At 44.6% G+C, this 13,653-nt stretch overlaps 1 protein-coding gene across 1 annotated transcript in view; it reads left to right on the top strand.

The window, feature by feature from the left end:
* Window positions 1-13,653, top strand: part of LOC124037780 (voltage-dependent R-type calcium channel subunit alpha-1E-like) — a 93,394-nt gene that overhangs the window by 24,292 nt on the left and 55,449 nt on the right. Inside the window, exons 3-4 of the mRNA XM_046352826.1 lie at window positions 5,809-5,912; window positions 6,323-6,481. Coding sequence (XP_046208782.1) covers window positions 5,809-5,912; window positions 6,323-6,481 — 263 coding nt within the window. The remainder of the gene's footprint in view (window positions 1-5,808; window positions 5,913-6,322; window positions 6,482-13,653) is intronic.

Below are 13,653 nucleotides of genomic sequence, written 5' to 3'. Positions count from 1 at the left end.
TTGGAGCCACAGTGTTTCACTGGGACAAAAGGTATTTACTGAAATGTACCCGCAGGGAGCATCAAATGGCCCATTGTGGTGAAATTGCCTTTTCACTTCTGCAGGATGCCTTCTCTAACTCCTTTGAAGTTTATACGGAGCCAAACATTTTTCGTTATTGGCTGTAGTATCTGTGACAATCAACTAAATTGAACAAATTGATATCCAGGGTGTAAATGGGAGTACTGTAGTTAGATGGGCTGTGTTTGGGGGACACTGAGATCAAATGTGCCTAGGCACATGGAGGTGGTACAGGCTCACTGCTGCTACACACACATCATCATGTCCTTTAATAGCTGCCCACTCCTGGACTTTCAGAAAGGGCTGGCATCCCTGGGTGTAGATCAAGTTCCCACATGCTGGGTCAGTCAGAGCCTGAGACCCCATGCAATAAAATATTTTCATTTAGCAGCAACAGGTAGCCTAGTGGTTAGAGCGTTGGGCCAGTAACTGGAAGGTTCCTGGATCGAATCCCTGAGCTGACAAGGTAAAAATCTGTCGTTCTGACCCTGAACAAGGCAGTTAACCCACTGTTCCCCAGTAGGCCATCATTGTAAATAAGAATTTGTCCTTAACTGACTTTGCTAGTTTAATAAAGGTTCATGAAAAAAAAGTGACATGGTGTTATCCCTGCAGTTGTATTATGCATTAGCTCTGGTCCAGGGGTGAGGCCAGGGTTGTAGGTTCCTCGTGATACAGAGAGACGTGAAGAAGTCTTTATCATCAGACATGATGAAATGAAAGGCCCTTTGAAGTTTGCATGTGGTGGTTACGCAGTGGAGGAAGAGTGTGCATTACCTCACCCTGCTGGGTAAGTATGGAGTGCAATGTAGCGTTGTAGGCTCCTAAGTGATACAGTAACCTCGGGTGTAAGATGCCTGGGAATACAATTTGTTTCTAAGAAAACATGATTTCATCATGGCATCCTGGTGTAACATAAACTGTGTTTCACAACAGATGGCTGCCAGAGAGAAAATGCTCATCCAGATAGATTCAGAACTGTTTAAGGTGCTTAGAAACTGTCACGTGTCAGTGTTTTCTGACTATAAATACACAGCGATATAATTCACATAACACATCGAATGGTATGTTATCTTGTGTTATAAAGGTGAACCTACATTCTGAGAATAGACTCATATTTTCCACAAAATGAAGTGATGAATATGAACGCAAGCGGATTACAAGATGTCTAGATGCACTTCTAGATGCACTTCTCCTTTATAAGGTACAAATATTGGTAATGAGCTCCTATGAAATCCCCAGTGAATCTCTGCCCAAGGCTTAGCACAGTGTTTGGAAATAATCAGCAAGCTCCAGTTTACTAATGTCAAATCGAGGTGCAATCCTTAACACTTTTGCATCTCTGTTGTCTAACTGTCCTTAGGTGTCTGTCACCAGCTGTCCGAATTGGATGTGTGACAATTAGCTAAGTGTTTGCTCTTTAGCCAAGATGAATAATAGATCTGGTGAATGATTGATAAGACACAGCGTAAAAGGAACAGGGTTGATGAGGGTTGACGAGAGACTATACAGTAGAGTACACACACTATTGAACACACTATTGAATATGGCCAACATATACACTGTACACAGTACAGTAATGTTTAGCTATATTTGTTACTGGTCCATATGTCTTATAGAGTGATTGGCTATGTCTTCGAGAGTATTGGATTCATCACCACCATATCTGGTCACCACGATCACACAAAGTCTTTGCCATGTGAGTCAGAAATAGGGTATTGTATTTTGGATGTAGAGCTGTTTTTGTGACTAGTGTGGGCAGGATGTTATCATGAGAACAGCCCAGGGTCAGGTTGACTGACTGAGACAGACAGTGTTTGTTGTCTCTGTCTCGGGCTATAAAGGGGCCCAGCAGCATGCTCCACACAGCGCACCATCGTGGGCAAACATAACGGGTGTCTTGTAGAAACAGGGACGGCATAAATGTAGACCTTTAGTTACAGCGATTTATCAAAAGCAAAGACGTCAATGATACAGCTGAACTCTCCATGTCCTCAAGATGAAAGTTGTCAGTTAGATAACTTCCTAACCTAGATTTGGCCTCGAGAAATGACAGCTGTCTATCATTTGACATAATGCCAGTGACAGGTGTCAACCATGTCATGATATTGATAGCATTATGACTTATGTATTACAGATGAAGGATTGTCATTTGAGCACCCTGTTGCTGGATAACTTTTCTGAAATGCAGCTATTGTATAATTTGTAGTGTATTTCAGGTTTAAAAGGCTTCCGAAGTTTGTAATTTTCACTTTGAAATAGACTTGATTTTCCCTTACAAAAAATGTATCAACCCCTATAAAAATGTCTATTAATGTCACGACTTCTATCGAAGTCGATGCCTCTCCTTGTTCGGGCGGTGCTCGGCGGTTCGACGTCACCGGTCTTCTAGCCATCATTGATCTATGTTTCATTTTCCATTGGTTTTTGTCTGGTCTTCTTACACCCCTGGGTCCAATCCCATTCATTAATTGTTGTGTATTTAAGCCTCTGTTTCCCCTCATGTCCTTGTCAGAGATTGTTTATTGTTATGTTGATGTTTTATGGATTGGTGTGCGACAGGGTTTTGTACCCACATTTATTTTACTATGGACTTTGGTTTTGGAGTTTGTTTTAAGTTATTAAAATACTCCATTTATACCAAGTTTAATTCTCCTGTGCTTGACTTCCCTGCCACCTACATACACGACTTGACAATTAATTATAATCTGCATAATAATTCATATTTCATGTTTGCTGCAGGATTATTTTCCTGCCGTAGCAAACTGGCTCAAATTAAAGGGATACGTCGGGATTTTGGCAATGAGGTCCATCATGTACAATACTTCTCCAGAGTCAGATTAATTTGTGGATACCATCTTTATGTCTCTGTGTCCAGTATGAAGGATGTTTAGAGGTAGTTTCGCAAGCTAATGCTAACTCGCGTTAGTGCAAAGACTGAAAGTCTATAGGTATCTGCAGATACCTATAGATACCCGATTGCTAGTAGCGCTAGTTAGCAACTTCCTTCAAACTGCACACGGAAAAATACAAATGGTATCCACAAATTCATCTGACTCTGGGAAAGTAGATAAAGGGCCTCATTGCCAAAATCCTGAAGTCACATTGTTGACACCAGCAGATAATTATCAGACATGGAGAAGTATAGGATCAATAATGAGTGTGAATTTTGCAGCTGAGTGCCAAAGTGAACAGCTTTTGTTTTCTGGCATGATGTAGTAAAGTCAGTGACAGTAGATGTTCCCTGGCATGCAGTGAAACTGACAGTGGATTTGTCCTTACCCAGGCTTTGTGTTGCTGAGGTACTCCCACACTGCTCTGCTTTCTAGCACAAAGAAAGAGCCTCCATTCCTTCTAAAGCCTCCCACAGTGTCCTTACTCCTCACAGGGTTTTAACATGCCACATTATGCTCCCAGGCTGTGATAACGTTTTAAAAAAACTAACGCTGTTGCCTCTGAATTTTGTTGTGTAAACTGTATTTGCTGAATGGAATACTCAATTGTAGAAATGTGCACCACCCACATAGATTTGCTCTTTATTTTATAATGCCTTCTGTTGAATGGGACTGGAAGGCTGTAACTTTGTCTCACCAAGCTCATGTACCTAGCCTGCACGTGCACCTGCCCAGTGGCCACTCTCTCTGTCCACTAATGTAGACCAGACTAGAATACAGCTCACCTGGCTGGCTTCTCACAAATCACAAGGGTGTCTGCCTGAGCAGGAAGTCCATCATCAGACTAAATGGGGATGACATTTTTAGCTCCTAGACACCCCCCGTCTCCATAACAACTAAAGAGCAGCCCAGATTTCGTAATGATTTGGTGAGGGGGAGGGGGCTCTGTCTGTTCTCAGCTCATCCCAGATTGAATAATATCATCTCTGTATGGATGTGCTATTTTAATAGTCTTAGTAATAGTCTTAGTCTTAATTAAAATGGCTGACACCCCGGTGTCCTGACATCCTAGACGTGGCTAATCCTCACCAAAATATGGCTGTAGCTCTTCTTTTCAGACCATAATTGGATCTGTGCCATATTCAACATAATCTGTATTATGTCTGTGTAACACAGTTAACAGGACATTACAAAATTGAGATTTAGGCCTAACAATTGTTGAAAAAAGGGATCACTTCTATGTTTTATGACGTCATATCTACTGCAGCTGCATCATCTACAACACTGCCGTGCTGTCAGATCTGGACAAAGAGAGGGGAAGGGCAGAAATGAACCAGGTCAAAAAGCAGAGGGAGGGGTGACCGTGGGTTGTCTAGATCTCCTATTATGGTGTGCAGTGGATCTCACTGGAAGTGTGTAAGAGAGAAAGGGGGTGAGGTGAAAATAGTGGGCGGAGGCTCTGCTCCCCCCCATGCACAGCATAGTGCCACTATAACGTAGAGGAGAGAAGGAGCGATGAAGGAGGAGAGGAGGGGCCAGGATGCACCAGCCTCCTTTATGTCTATTGTACCTGCTGCACTGCATCTCCAATAAGTTGCCTCCTATTAGGAGGCACATCAAAGAAAGGATAACATTTGCATTTTATAATGAGCTGCTTCACATCTGTTCCAGGTACTAGCTGATATTTACCTGGAGCCTGTGGACTGCACCATTTATCCAGGGGGTAGAGAAAGACATCTAACAGGCTATTTTTTTTTCTGAGCATGCCGGGGGGGGGGGATGCTTTCCCATGTGAGCGGGAACGTATGCTCATGTGAGAGAGGGAACGCCCACTTTCACAGACAGGAACCTTGTCTCTCTCTCTTCCTCGTACTAGCTGCAGTCTTCATTTCCTAAATAGAATTTGTCAGTGCCTTCCTCCTACGCAGTGCAGACAAAAATAGGACTTGTTTTCTCCTGCATTCGCTGCCTGGTGTACCAGTGAAACCAGGTTGCTTGAACCCTAGAAGCCCCTTCCCCTCCCTGCTGCTCCTGAACCTTTTGAGTGGGTCACATCTTTAATGGCCTCATTGTACTCCAGTCTGATGAGAAAATATAACTAATGTGGTTAGCTGAACACATGTGACAGATGACTCAGATGATAAGACCCAGAGATGAAGTGCTAGGATAGCTGCCGAGTGTTAGCTTTAAACAGAGTAGGAGCAGAATTACACCAATGGACCATTTCACTGAAATATTGATCTTCAATCTTGACCAATGCTATTTCATTTTTTTTAAAGATTCAAGTATTAGTCATTCATACATTTGTAAGTTATAGAAGCCAATTGCCTAATATCCTAAGACACTACATCTCAATGAAATAGACTACAGTCCATAGTTCAAATCCAGGCTGTATCACATCTGGCTGTGATCGGGAGTCCCATAGGGCGGTGCACAATTGGCCCAGCTTTGCCTGAGTTTAATTAGAGACAATCGATGAAGTGTCATGTTTATTTGGGAAACTGATGTGATGAATACTACAAGTACTTTATCTACAAGTACCCCCCCCCACACACACTATGGGATAGGTTCAGTCATGATGGGTCCTGGATCTACACAAATAAATGTATCATGCATTTCTTTGTATCATGCAATACCTGATTCAGACTCTTTGAAATATTAATGGGAGACTAATGCTGTATAACTGATCTAATAATTATCTCTGTGGTGTGTGTGTGTGTGTGTGTGTGTGTGTGTGTGTGTGTGTGTGTGTGTGTGTGTGTGTGTGTGTGTGTGTGTGTGTGTGTGTGTGTGTGTGTGTGTGTGTGTGTGTGTGTGTGTGTGTGTGTGTGTGTGTGTGTGTGTGTGTGTGCAGGATTCTGGCCACAGCGGGAGCTCACATGAACATCCCAGTGGACCTGCGGACCCTGAGGGCCGTCCGTGTACTCAGACCCCTCAAACTGGTCTCTGGAATCCCTAGTGAGTAGCCTCCGTCACCAGATCATATATACTGGATGGATGTCCATGGATCTGCTCTGTCTACATATACAGTATATATTTGGAATTCTGTACAGTATATAGGTATCTTTACTTGTTCTTCTGGCGTTTGCAGTACATCTGTCCAACCTCATTTTGGAGTCTGTAAAGTTCATTCCTAATGAGTTATTTTGTTGGCAGACCACAACTGAGTCAAACTGAAAACCACTCCCAAAATGAGGACGGGCAACAATGTCTTCATGGAAGTGTTGCATTATCCAAAGTGAGAGTGCTGACACTATCTGCTCTAAGTGGTTCCCACACTTCCCATCCATGATTGTTTGGAGCTGTGACTCATTGTTGCCACTGACGACACATGACGGTTGTCTCTCTATCTCTCTGTGTGTGACCAGGCCTGCAGATAGTCCTGAAATCTATCATGAAAGCCATGGTGCCGCTGCTCCAGATCGGCCTGTTGCTCTTCTTCGCCATTCTCATGTTCGCCATCATCGGCCTGGAGTTCTACAGCGGGAAGCTCCACAGCACCTGTCTGCCCATGCCCAATATCCTAGGTAAGACAGAGTACGCGTCCCAAATGGCCACCCTATTCCCTTTGTCGTGCACCACATTTTGACCGGGGAATATATAGGGACCGTTTGGGACACACTCAGACAGAGAGTGGGCTTTAGCGAGATCCCCTTACGTCGACAGTAATCCAGGGCACTCAATGTTCTGCATATCAATTTGGGATGCTTCTGTAGCAGTCGGTGTCACTTTATCTGAGGCTGAATCTGTTGTGTTTTTTTATACCTTTACTTTGCATATAGCCTATGCTTGCATACTTAAACACCTAGCGTCAATGAATCTTTTTAACACCTACATTAATATCGTGCTGAGGTGATCATTAACTCTGTTATATGTAAACATTTCGGGTACATCATCGTAAACATTCTTCAAGCTGATCATTTCTCAGCAGGCGTATTACTGCGACAATGAGCAGATGATTCTTTTCTGCGAGGCTTCCCTCAGCTGTAATGATAGGCTGTACAAACGTCCTGTAATGGTTCACTGTTGTTTCCTCCCACCCGCCCGCCCAGTTGCCTGAATGCTGGTCCGGCTGATAATAGCTGGGTCGTTCCACCAAATCGGTGCCTTGTTTTGGGAAGTGTAACTTCTGTCATAAACATTCTGTCATGAGGAGCACATGTTCAACTTCATAAAAAAACTTGTTTTCCCCATCTCAAGAGGGTAAATATAAAAATGACTTTAGCAATTGCCTATTAAGTGACAAATAAAGTTACAGTGTTGACTGTAACAGTGTTGACTGTAACAGGGTTGACTGTAACAGGGTTGACTGTAACAGGGTTGACTGTAACAGTGTTGACTGTAACAGTGTTGACGATTTCTTCTTAGATCAGCCAGAAATCCCCTTATGACAGGGGGAATGGAAGCTTGTAGTACGCAACAGGGAGGGGCAATTCAATGCAAGCTTCACAACAAAATATGAAATTGTTAAAACATTTCTAGCCTGTCTATGGGTAACAGGGTTGACGTGTTGTGCTCGACCCACTCCGTTTTCCACCACAAAACACCAGAAAATGGCCAGAAAGAGTAGAACCAGTTCACCTGCTTTAACTCTATGATTTGACTAGTAGATGTTCAATGTTTCTTTAGATTTTTTTTTTAAGGAATAGAGTCACGATATTAAAAAGATAATTGAGTTCACATAACAGGGTTGACATGAAATAAATAATGATCTTCAGAAATTACTTTCACTATGCAACAAAATAGCTAGGGCTTTACAATGATGGTGGAATTTAAGTGGGTTAAAATCTTCCTAGAAGTGGCACAGGGTTGACAGAGGGACATGTCATAATGCTGAATTTTGCACTTTAACAAGCCTTTATTCATAAAAAAGGGATTTTAATGCTGTATAACTGATTTAATAATTCTCCATGTGATCTATATTAAAGGGCATTTCATGTAACGCTCATCCTCTTCTTCTGACGAGGAGTAAGAGAGATTGGACAAATTTGCAGCGTGGAAGTGTCCATAACATTACTTTATTAACAAGAACACTCAACTACAAAATAATAACGTGAAACACTGAAACAAACGAAACAGTCCCGTGTGGCACAAACACTAACATGGAAAACAAGCACCCACAACTCAAAAGTGAAACCAGGCTACCTAAGTATGGTTCTCAATCAGGGACAACGATTGACAGCTGCCTCTAATTGAGAACCATACCAGGCCAAAGACAGAAATCCCAAATCATAGAAAAAATAACATAGACAACCTACCCAACTCACGCCCTGACCATACTAAAACAAAGACATAACAAAAGAACTAAGGTCAGAACGTGACAGTACCCCCCCCCCCAAAACCTGAACCTATAGGGGAGGGTCTGGGTGGGTGTCTGTCCGCGGTGGCGGCTCTGGCGCGGGACGTGGACCCCACTCCACCATAGTCTTTCTCCACCTCTTTAACCGCCTCTGTGGCCTCTTTAGAGCGGCAACCCTCGCCGCCAACCTCGGACTGGGGACCCTAGCCACGGGTCCCGAATGGATGGGAGATTCCGGCAGCATCGGACGAACGGATGATTCCGGCAGCTCCGGACAGGCGGGAGACTCCGGCAGTGCCGGAGTGACGGGCGATTCTGGCAGCTCCTGACTGACGGACGGCTCTGGCAGCTCATGACTGACGGGCGGCTCTGGCAGCTCCTGACTGACGGACGGCTCTGGCAGCTCCTGACTGACGGGCGGCTCTGGCAGCTCAGGACAGACGGGCGGCTCTGGCAGCTCAGGACAGAAGGGCAGCTCTGGCCGCTCAGGACAGACGGGAGACTCTGGCAGCTCAGGACAGATGGGAGACTCTGACAGTGCTGGGCAGGCGGGAACACCTGTAGGGAGGAGACGGAGAGACAGCCTGGTGTGGGGGGCTGCCACCGGAGGGCTGGTGCGTGGAGGTGGCACCGGATAGACCGGACCGTGAAGGCGCACTGGAGGTCTCGAGCACCTAGCCTGCCCAACCCTACCTGGCTGAATGCTCCCCGTATCCAGGCCAGTGTGGCGAGGTGTAATAGCCCGCACTGGGCTGTGCTGGCGAACTGGGGACAACATGCGTAGGGCTGGTGCCATGTACCCCGGGCCCGAGGAGACGCACTGGAGACCAGATGCTCTGAGCCGGCTTCATGGCACCTGGCTCGAGGCCGACTTTAGCCCGGCCGATACGAGGCGCTGCTATGTACCGCACCGGGCTATGCCTGTGCACCGGAGACACCGTGCGCCTCACGGCATAACACGGTGCCTGCCCGGTCCCTCTCTCTCCACGGTAAGCACGGGGAGTTGGCTCAGGTCTCCTACCTGACTCCCCATGTGCCACCCCCCAATAATTTTTTATATATATGCCATTTAGCAGACGCTTTTATCCAAAGCGACTTACAGTCATGTGTGCATACATTCTACGTATGGGTGGTCCCGGGGATCGAACCCACTACCCTGGCATTACAAGCGCCATGCTCTACCAACTGAGCTACAGAATCAGCATTTTTGGGGGCTGCCTCTCGGGCTTCTAACCGCGCTGCCGTGCTGCCTCCTCATACCACCGCCTCTCGGCTTTCGCTGCCTCCAGCTCTACCTTGGCGCGGCGATACTCTCCAGCCTGTGCCCAGGGTCCCTAGCCGTCCAGAATCTCCTCCCATGTCCAGGAGTCCTGAGATCGCTGCTGCTGCCCTTACCACGCTGCTTGGTCCTTTGGTGGTGAGTGCTTCTGTAACGCTCGTCCTCTTCTTCTGACGAGGAGTAAGAGAGATCGGACCAATTTGCAGCGTGGCAAGTGTCCATAACGTTACTTTATTAACAAGAACACTAAACTACAAAATAATAAAGTGAAATACTGAAACAAACGAAACAGTCCGTGTTGCACAAACACTAACACGGAAAACAAGCACCCACAACTCAAAAGTGAAGCCAGGCTACCTAAGTATGGTTCTCAATCACAGACAACGATTGACAGCTGCCTCTAATTGAGAACCATACCAGGCCAAACACAGAAATCCCAAATCATAGAAAAAAGAACATAGACAACCCACACAACTCACACCCTGACCATACTAAAACAAAGACATAACAAAAGAACTAAGGTCATAACGTGACAGTTCAATTTACGTAACATACTTTTAAATTCAATATTGGTGCACAATTTCTACTTAAAATACGCAAAAGGCACTCTTTTCTTGGAACGACCCAACTGTGTTACGCAACAGACCTGAAACACACAATACCATGCTTGGCTGCACCTGTAAGTGTAATCACAGCCACAATGACTGCCTATGTAATTAAACCCCACAATATAGCAGCTCAATACCTAGACGAATTATAAAGTCATGGATGTTATTGCCTCGCTGCACAGATCATGTTATAGTTAAGTGGGTTACACAGTTCTATTTACAAAGATCTACATAAAGAGTTAACGCCTGAACATAATTTGTTATTCAGGTCGTGTGGTCTTATAACAACCTTACTGTGGGATATTTTCCTTCAGTTTTTCACATGACAGGCATTGAGTTGTCACAGATAGAGAAGATAATTAAATTAGCTGTCCTCTCAAATGACATTTTCAAACAGATTGTCCTCACCTGATAAATGCATAAACTCATCTTTTGTTCAATATCACTCATGGCTTGACTTGGTCACAAAATGTCCTCTGATGTTGACAGACTGTTTCAGTGGATTGCTACATTAAAGAGTTATATAATGCATTCTAGTATTCCTTAACTGCATTTGAAAGATATTAGATTTAATACAGTATCTAACTGTATCTCAAAAAGAGTGCCACCAACTAGCGATGGACTCCGCTAGCGGTGCCAGTTTAGATATAGGTACAATCGGCCTGGGCCCTTGGGTTAGAAAGGTGAATGACCAGTAGGAGACAGATGTACAAAACACACATTTATTACCACACAACAGACAGACAGACAGACAGACAGACAGACAGACAGACAGACAGACAGACAGACAGACAGACAGACAGACAGACAGACAGACAGACAGACAGACAGACAGACAGACAGACAGACAGACGGACGGACGGACGGACGGACGGACGGACGGACGGACGGACGGACGGACGGACGGACGGACAGCAATATGAAGTGAATTGATGGAATAGGCGAAAGAGCTTGTGTTGTCATCCACACACTAACACACGGTTAGGAAGTCCAGGGTGGAGGATTTGTATTTTGTATTTATTATGGATCCCCATTAACTGTTGCCAAGGCAGCAGCTACTCTTCCTGTGGTCCGGCAAAATGAAGGCAGTTATACAATGTAAAAAATATTACAATACATTGATTACAGAATTCACAACACACTAAGTGTGAGCCCTCAGGCCCATACTCCACGACCATGTATCTACAACACAAGATCCATGTGTGCGTGTGTGTATAGTGCGTATGTTATCATCAAATCAAATGTATTTATAAAGCCCTTCTTACATCAACTGATAGCTCAAAGTGCTGTACAGAAAACCAACTTAAAACCCCAGACAGCAAGCAATGCAGGTGTAGAAGCACAGTGGCTGGGAAAAACTCCCTAGAAAGGCCAAAACCTAGGAAGAAACCTAGAGAGGAACCAGGCTATGAGGGGTGGCCATTCCTCTTCTGGCTGTGCCGGGTGGAGATTATAACAGAACATGGCCAAGATGTTCAAATGTTCATAAATGACCAACATGGTCAAAATCACAGTAGTTGTTGAGGGTGCAACAGGTCAGCACCTCAGGAGTAAATGTCAGTTGGCTTTTCATAGCCGATCATTGAGAGTATCTCTACCGCTCCTGCTGTCTCTAGAGAGTTGAAAAAAGCAGATCTGGGACAGGTAGCACGTCTGGTGAACAGGTCAGGGTTCCATAGCCGCAGGCAGAACAGTTGAAACTGGGGCAGCAGCACGGCCAGGTGGACTGGGGAAAGCAAGGAGTCATCATGCCAGGTAGTCCTGAGGCATGTTCCTAGGGCTCAGGTTCTCCAAGAGAAAGAAAAAAAGAAAGAGAGAAAAAGAGAATTATAGAGAGCATACTTAAATTCACACGGGACACCGGATAAGACAGGAGAAATACTCCAGATATAACAGACTGACACTAGCCCCCCGACACATGAACTACTGCAGCATAAATACTGGAGACTGAGACAGGAGGCACTGTGGCCCCATCCGATGATACCCCTGGACAGAGCCAAAAAGGCAGGATATAACCCCACCCACTTTGCCAAAGCACAGCCCCCACACCACTAGAGGGATATCGTCAACCACCAATTTACCATCCTAAGACAAGGCCGAGTATAGCCCACAAAAATCTCCTCCACGGCACAACCCAAGGGGGGATGCCAACCCAGACAGGAAGATCACGTTAGTGACTCAACCCACTCAAGTGAAGCACCCCTCCTAGGGACGGTATGGAAGAGCACCAGTAAGCCAGTGACTCAGCCCCTGTAACAGGGTTAGAGGCAGAGAATCCCAGTGGAGAGAGGCAGAGACAGCAAGGGCGGTTCGTTGCTCCAATGCCTTTCCGTTCACCTTCACACTCCTGGGCCAGACAATTTCTCCCAGCCAATCATCAGTAATTTGTGTAAGTGCTGTGCTTGTTGAATGTCCTTCCCTATAAGCGTGCTGAAAAATAGCTGTAAAATAGCATTGTATCTGGTTAAACACTATTTTTTCCAAAACACTTCTAAGGGTTGGTAACAGGCTGATTGGTCGGCTATTTGAGCCAGTAAAGGGGGCTTTACTATTCTTGGGTAGTGTTAGGTTTGTTCCTTTCCTCCTCGTCAATCATCATTGGCTCAATGGTGAAATTAGCATTATGACAATATCTTTAATTAAATCATTCAAAAACCTTTATTAATGCAATTACAGACAGAAGTTGACAAACAGGACTAATGTTGCTGAGTAAGTTCTGCATCAAACACAAGGTCTCCAGTGGTTTTATTAAACCGAAGCCCCGCCTTAGTGATGTCACTGACTACGTCATTACCTTTTTACTCCTGAGACCATAACCCTGCATCCATAGCTATACAACATAAAGTTTCAGTGTTTATCATAAAGCTAGGCAATAAATGTCCCCTCCCCAAAGTGGATTTATTGTGAAATGTCTGAGTAGTCTCTTATCTCCCACACTCCCCTGCAGAGTTCTGTCCCAGTCACACATTTTAAGAGAGAGAAAGAGCAAACAACTGTGGAACAATTCTAAAACTATATAATGAATATATATATATATATATATATATATATATATATATATATATATATATATATATATATATATTAACATATATATATTAATCTGTAGGTTAGGACCCTATAAATGTAAGGAGGGTTGGGGTCTTATAACTCCTCACATTCTATTAATATAACATGAGCATAATCAATTATTCTAATACATCAAACATTTGTACAGACCCAAATCATGACCCCTAGGTGAATCCTGACAGTAGTGGAATGACTTTAGCTTCCCTCCAGGCCTTAGGGCACACACTTTCTAGTAGGCTTAAATTGAAGATATGGCAAATCCTCTGCTGAGCACATATCAAAGCAACAGGCTAAGGTTAAATCTAGACTTGGTTTCCTCTATCGTAATCACTCCTCTTTGACTCCAGCTGCCAAACTAACCCTGATTCAGATTGCCATCCGACCCTTGCTAGATTACGGAGATGTAATTTATAGATCGGCAGGTAAGGGTGCTCTCAAGTGGCT

This window comes from Oncorhynchus gorbuscha, linkage group LG06 (assembly GCF_021184085.1).
Source record: "Oncorhynchus gorbuscha isolate QuinsamMale2020 ecotype Even-year linkage group LG06, OgorEven_v1.0, whole genome shotgun sequence".
NCBI lineage: Eukaryota > Metazoa > Chordata > Actinopteri > Salmoniformes > Salmonidae > Oncorhynchus > Oncorhynchus gorbuscha.
Note: the sequence above shows the minus strand (reverse complement) of the source record. Positions and strands in the feature narration are given on the sequence as shown.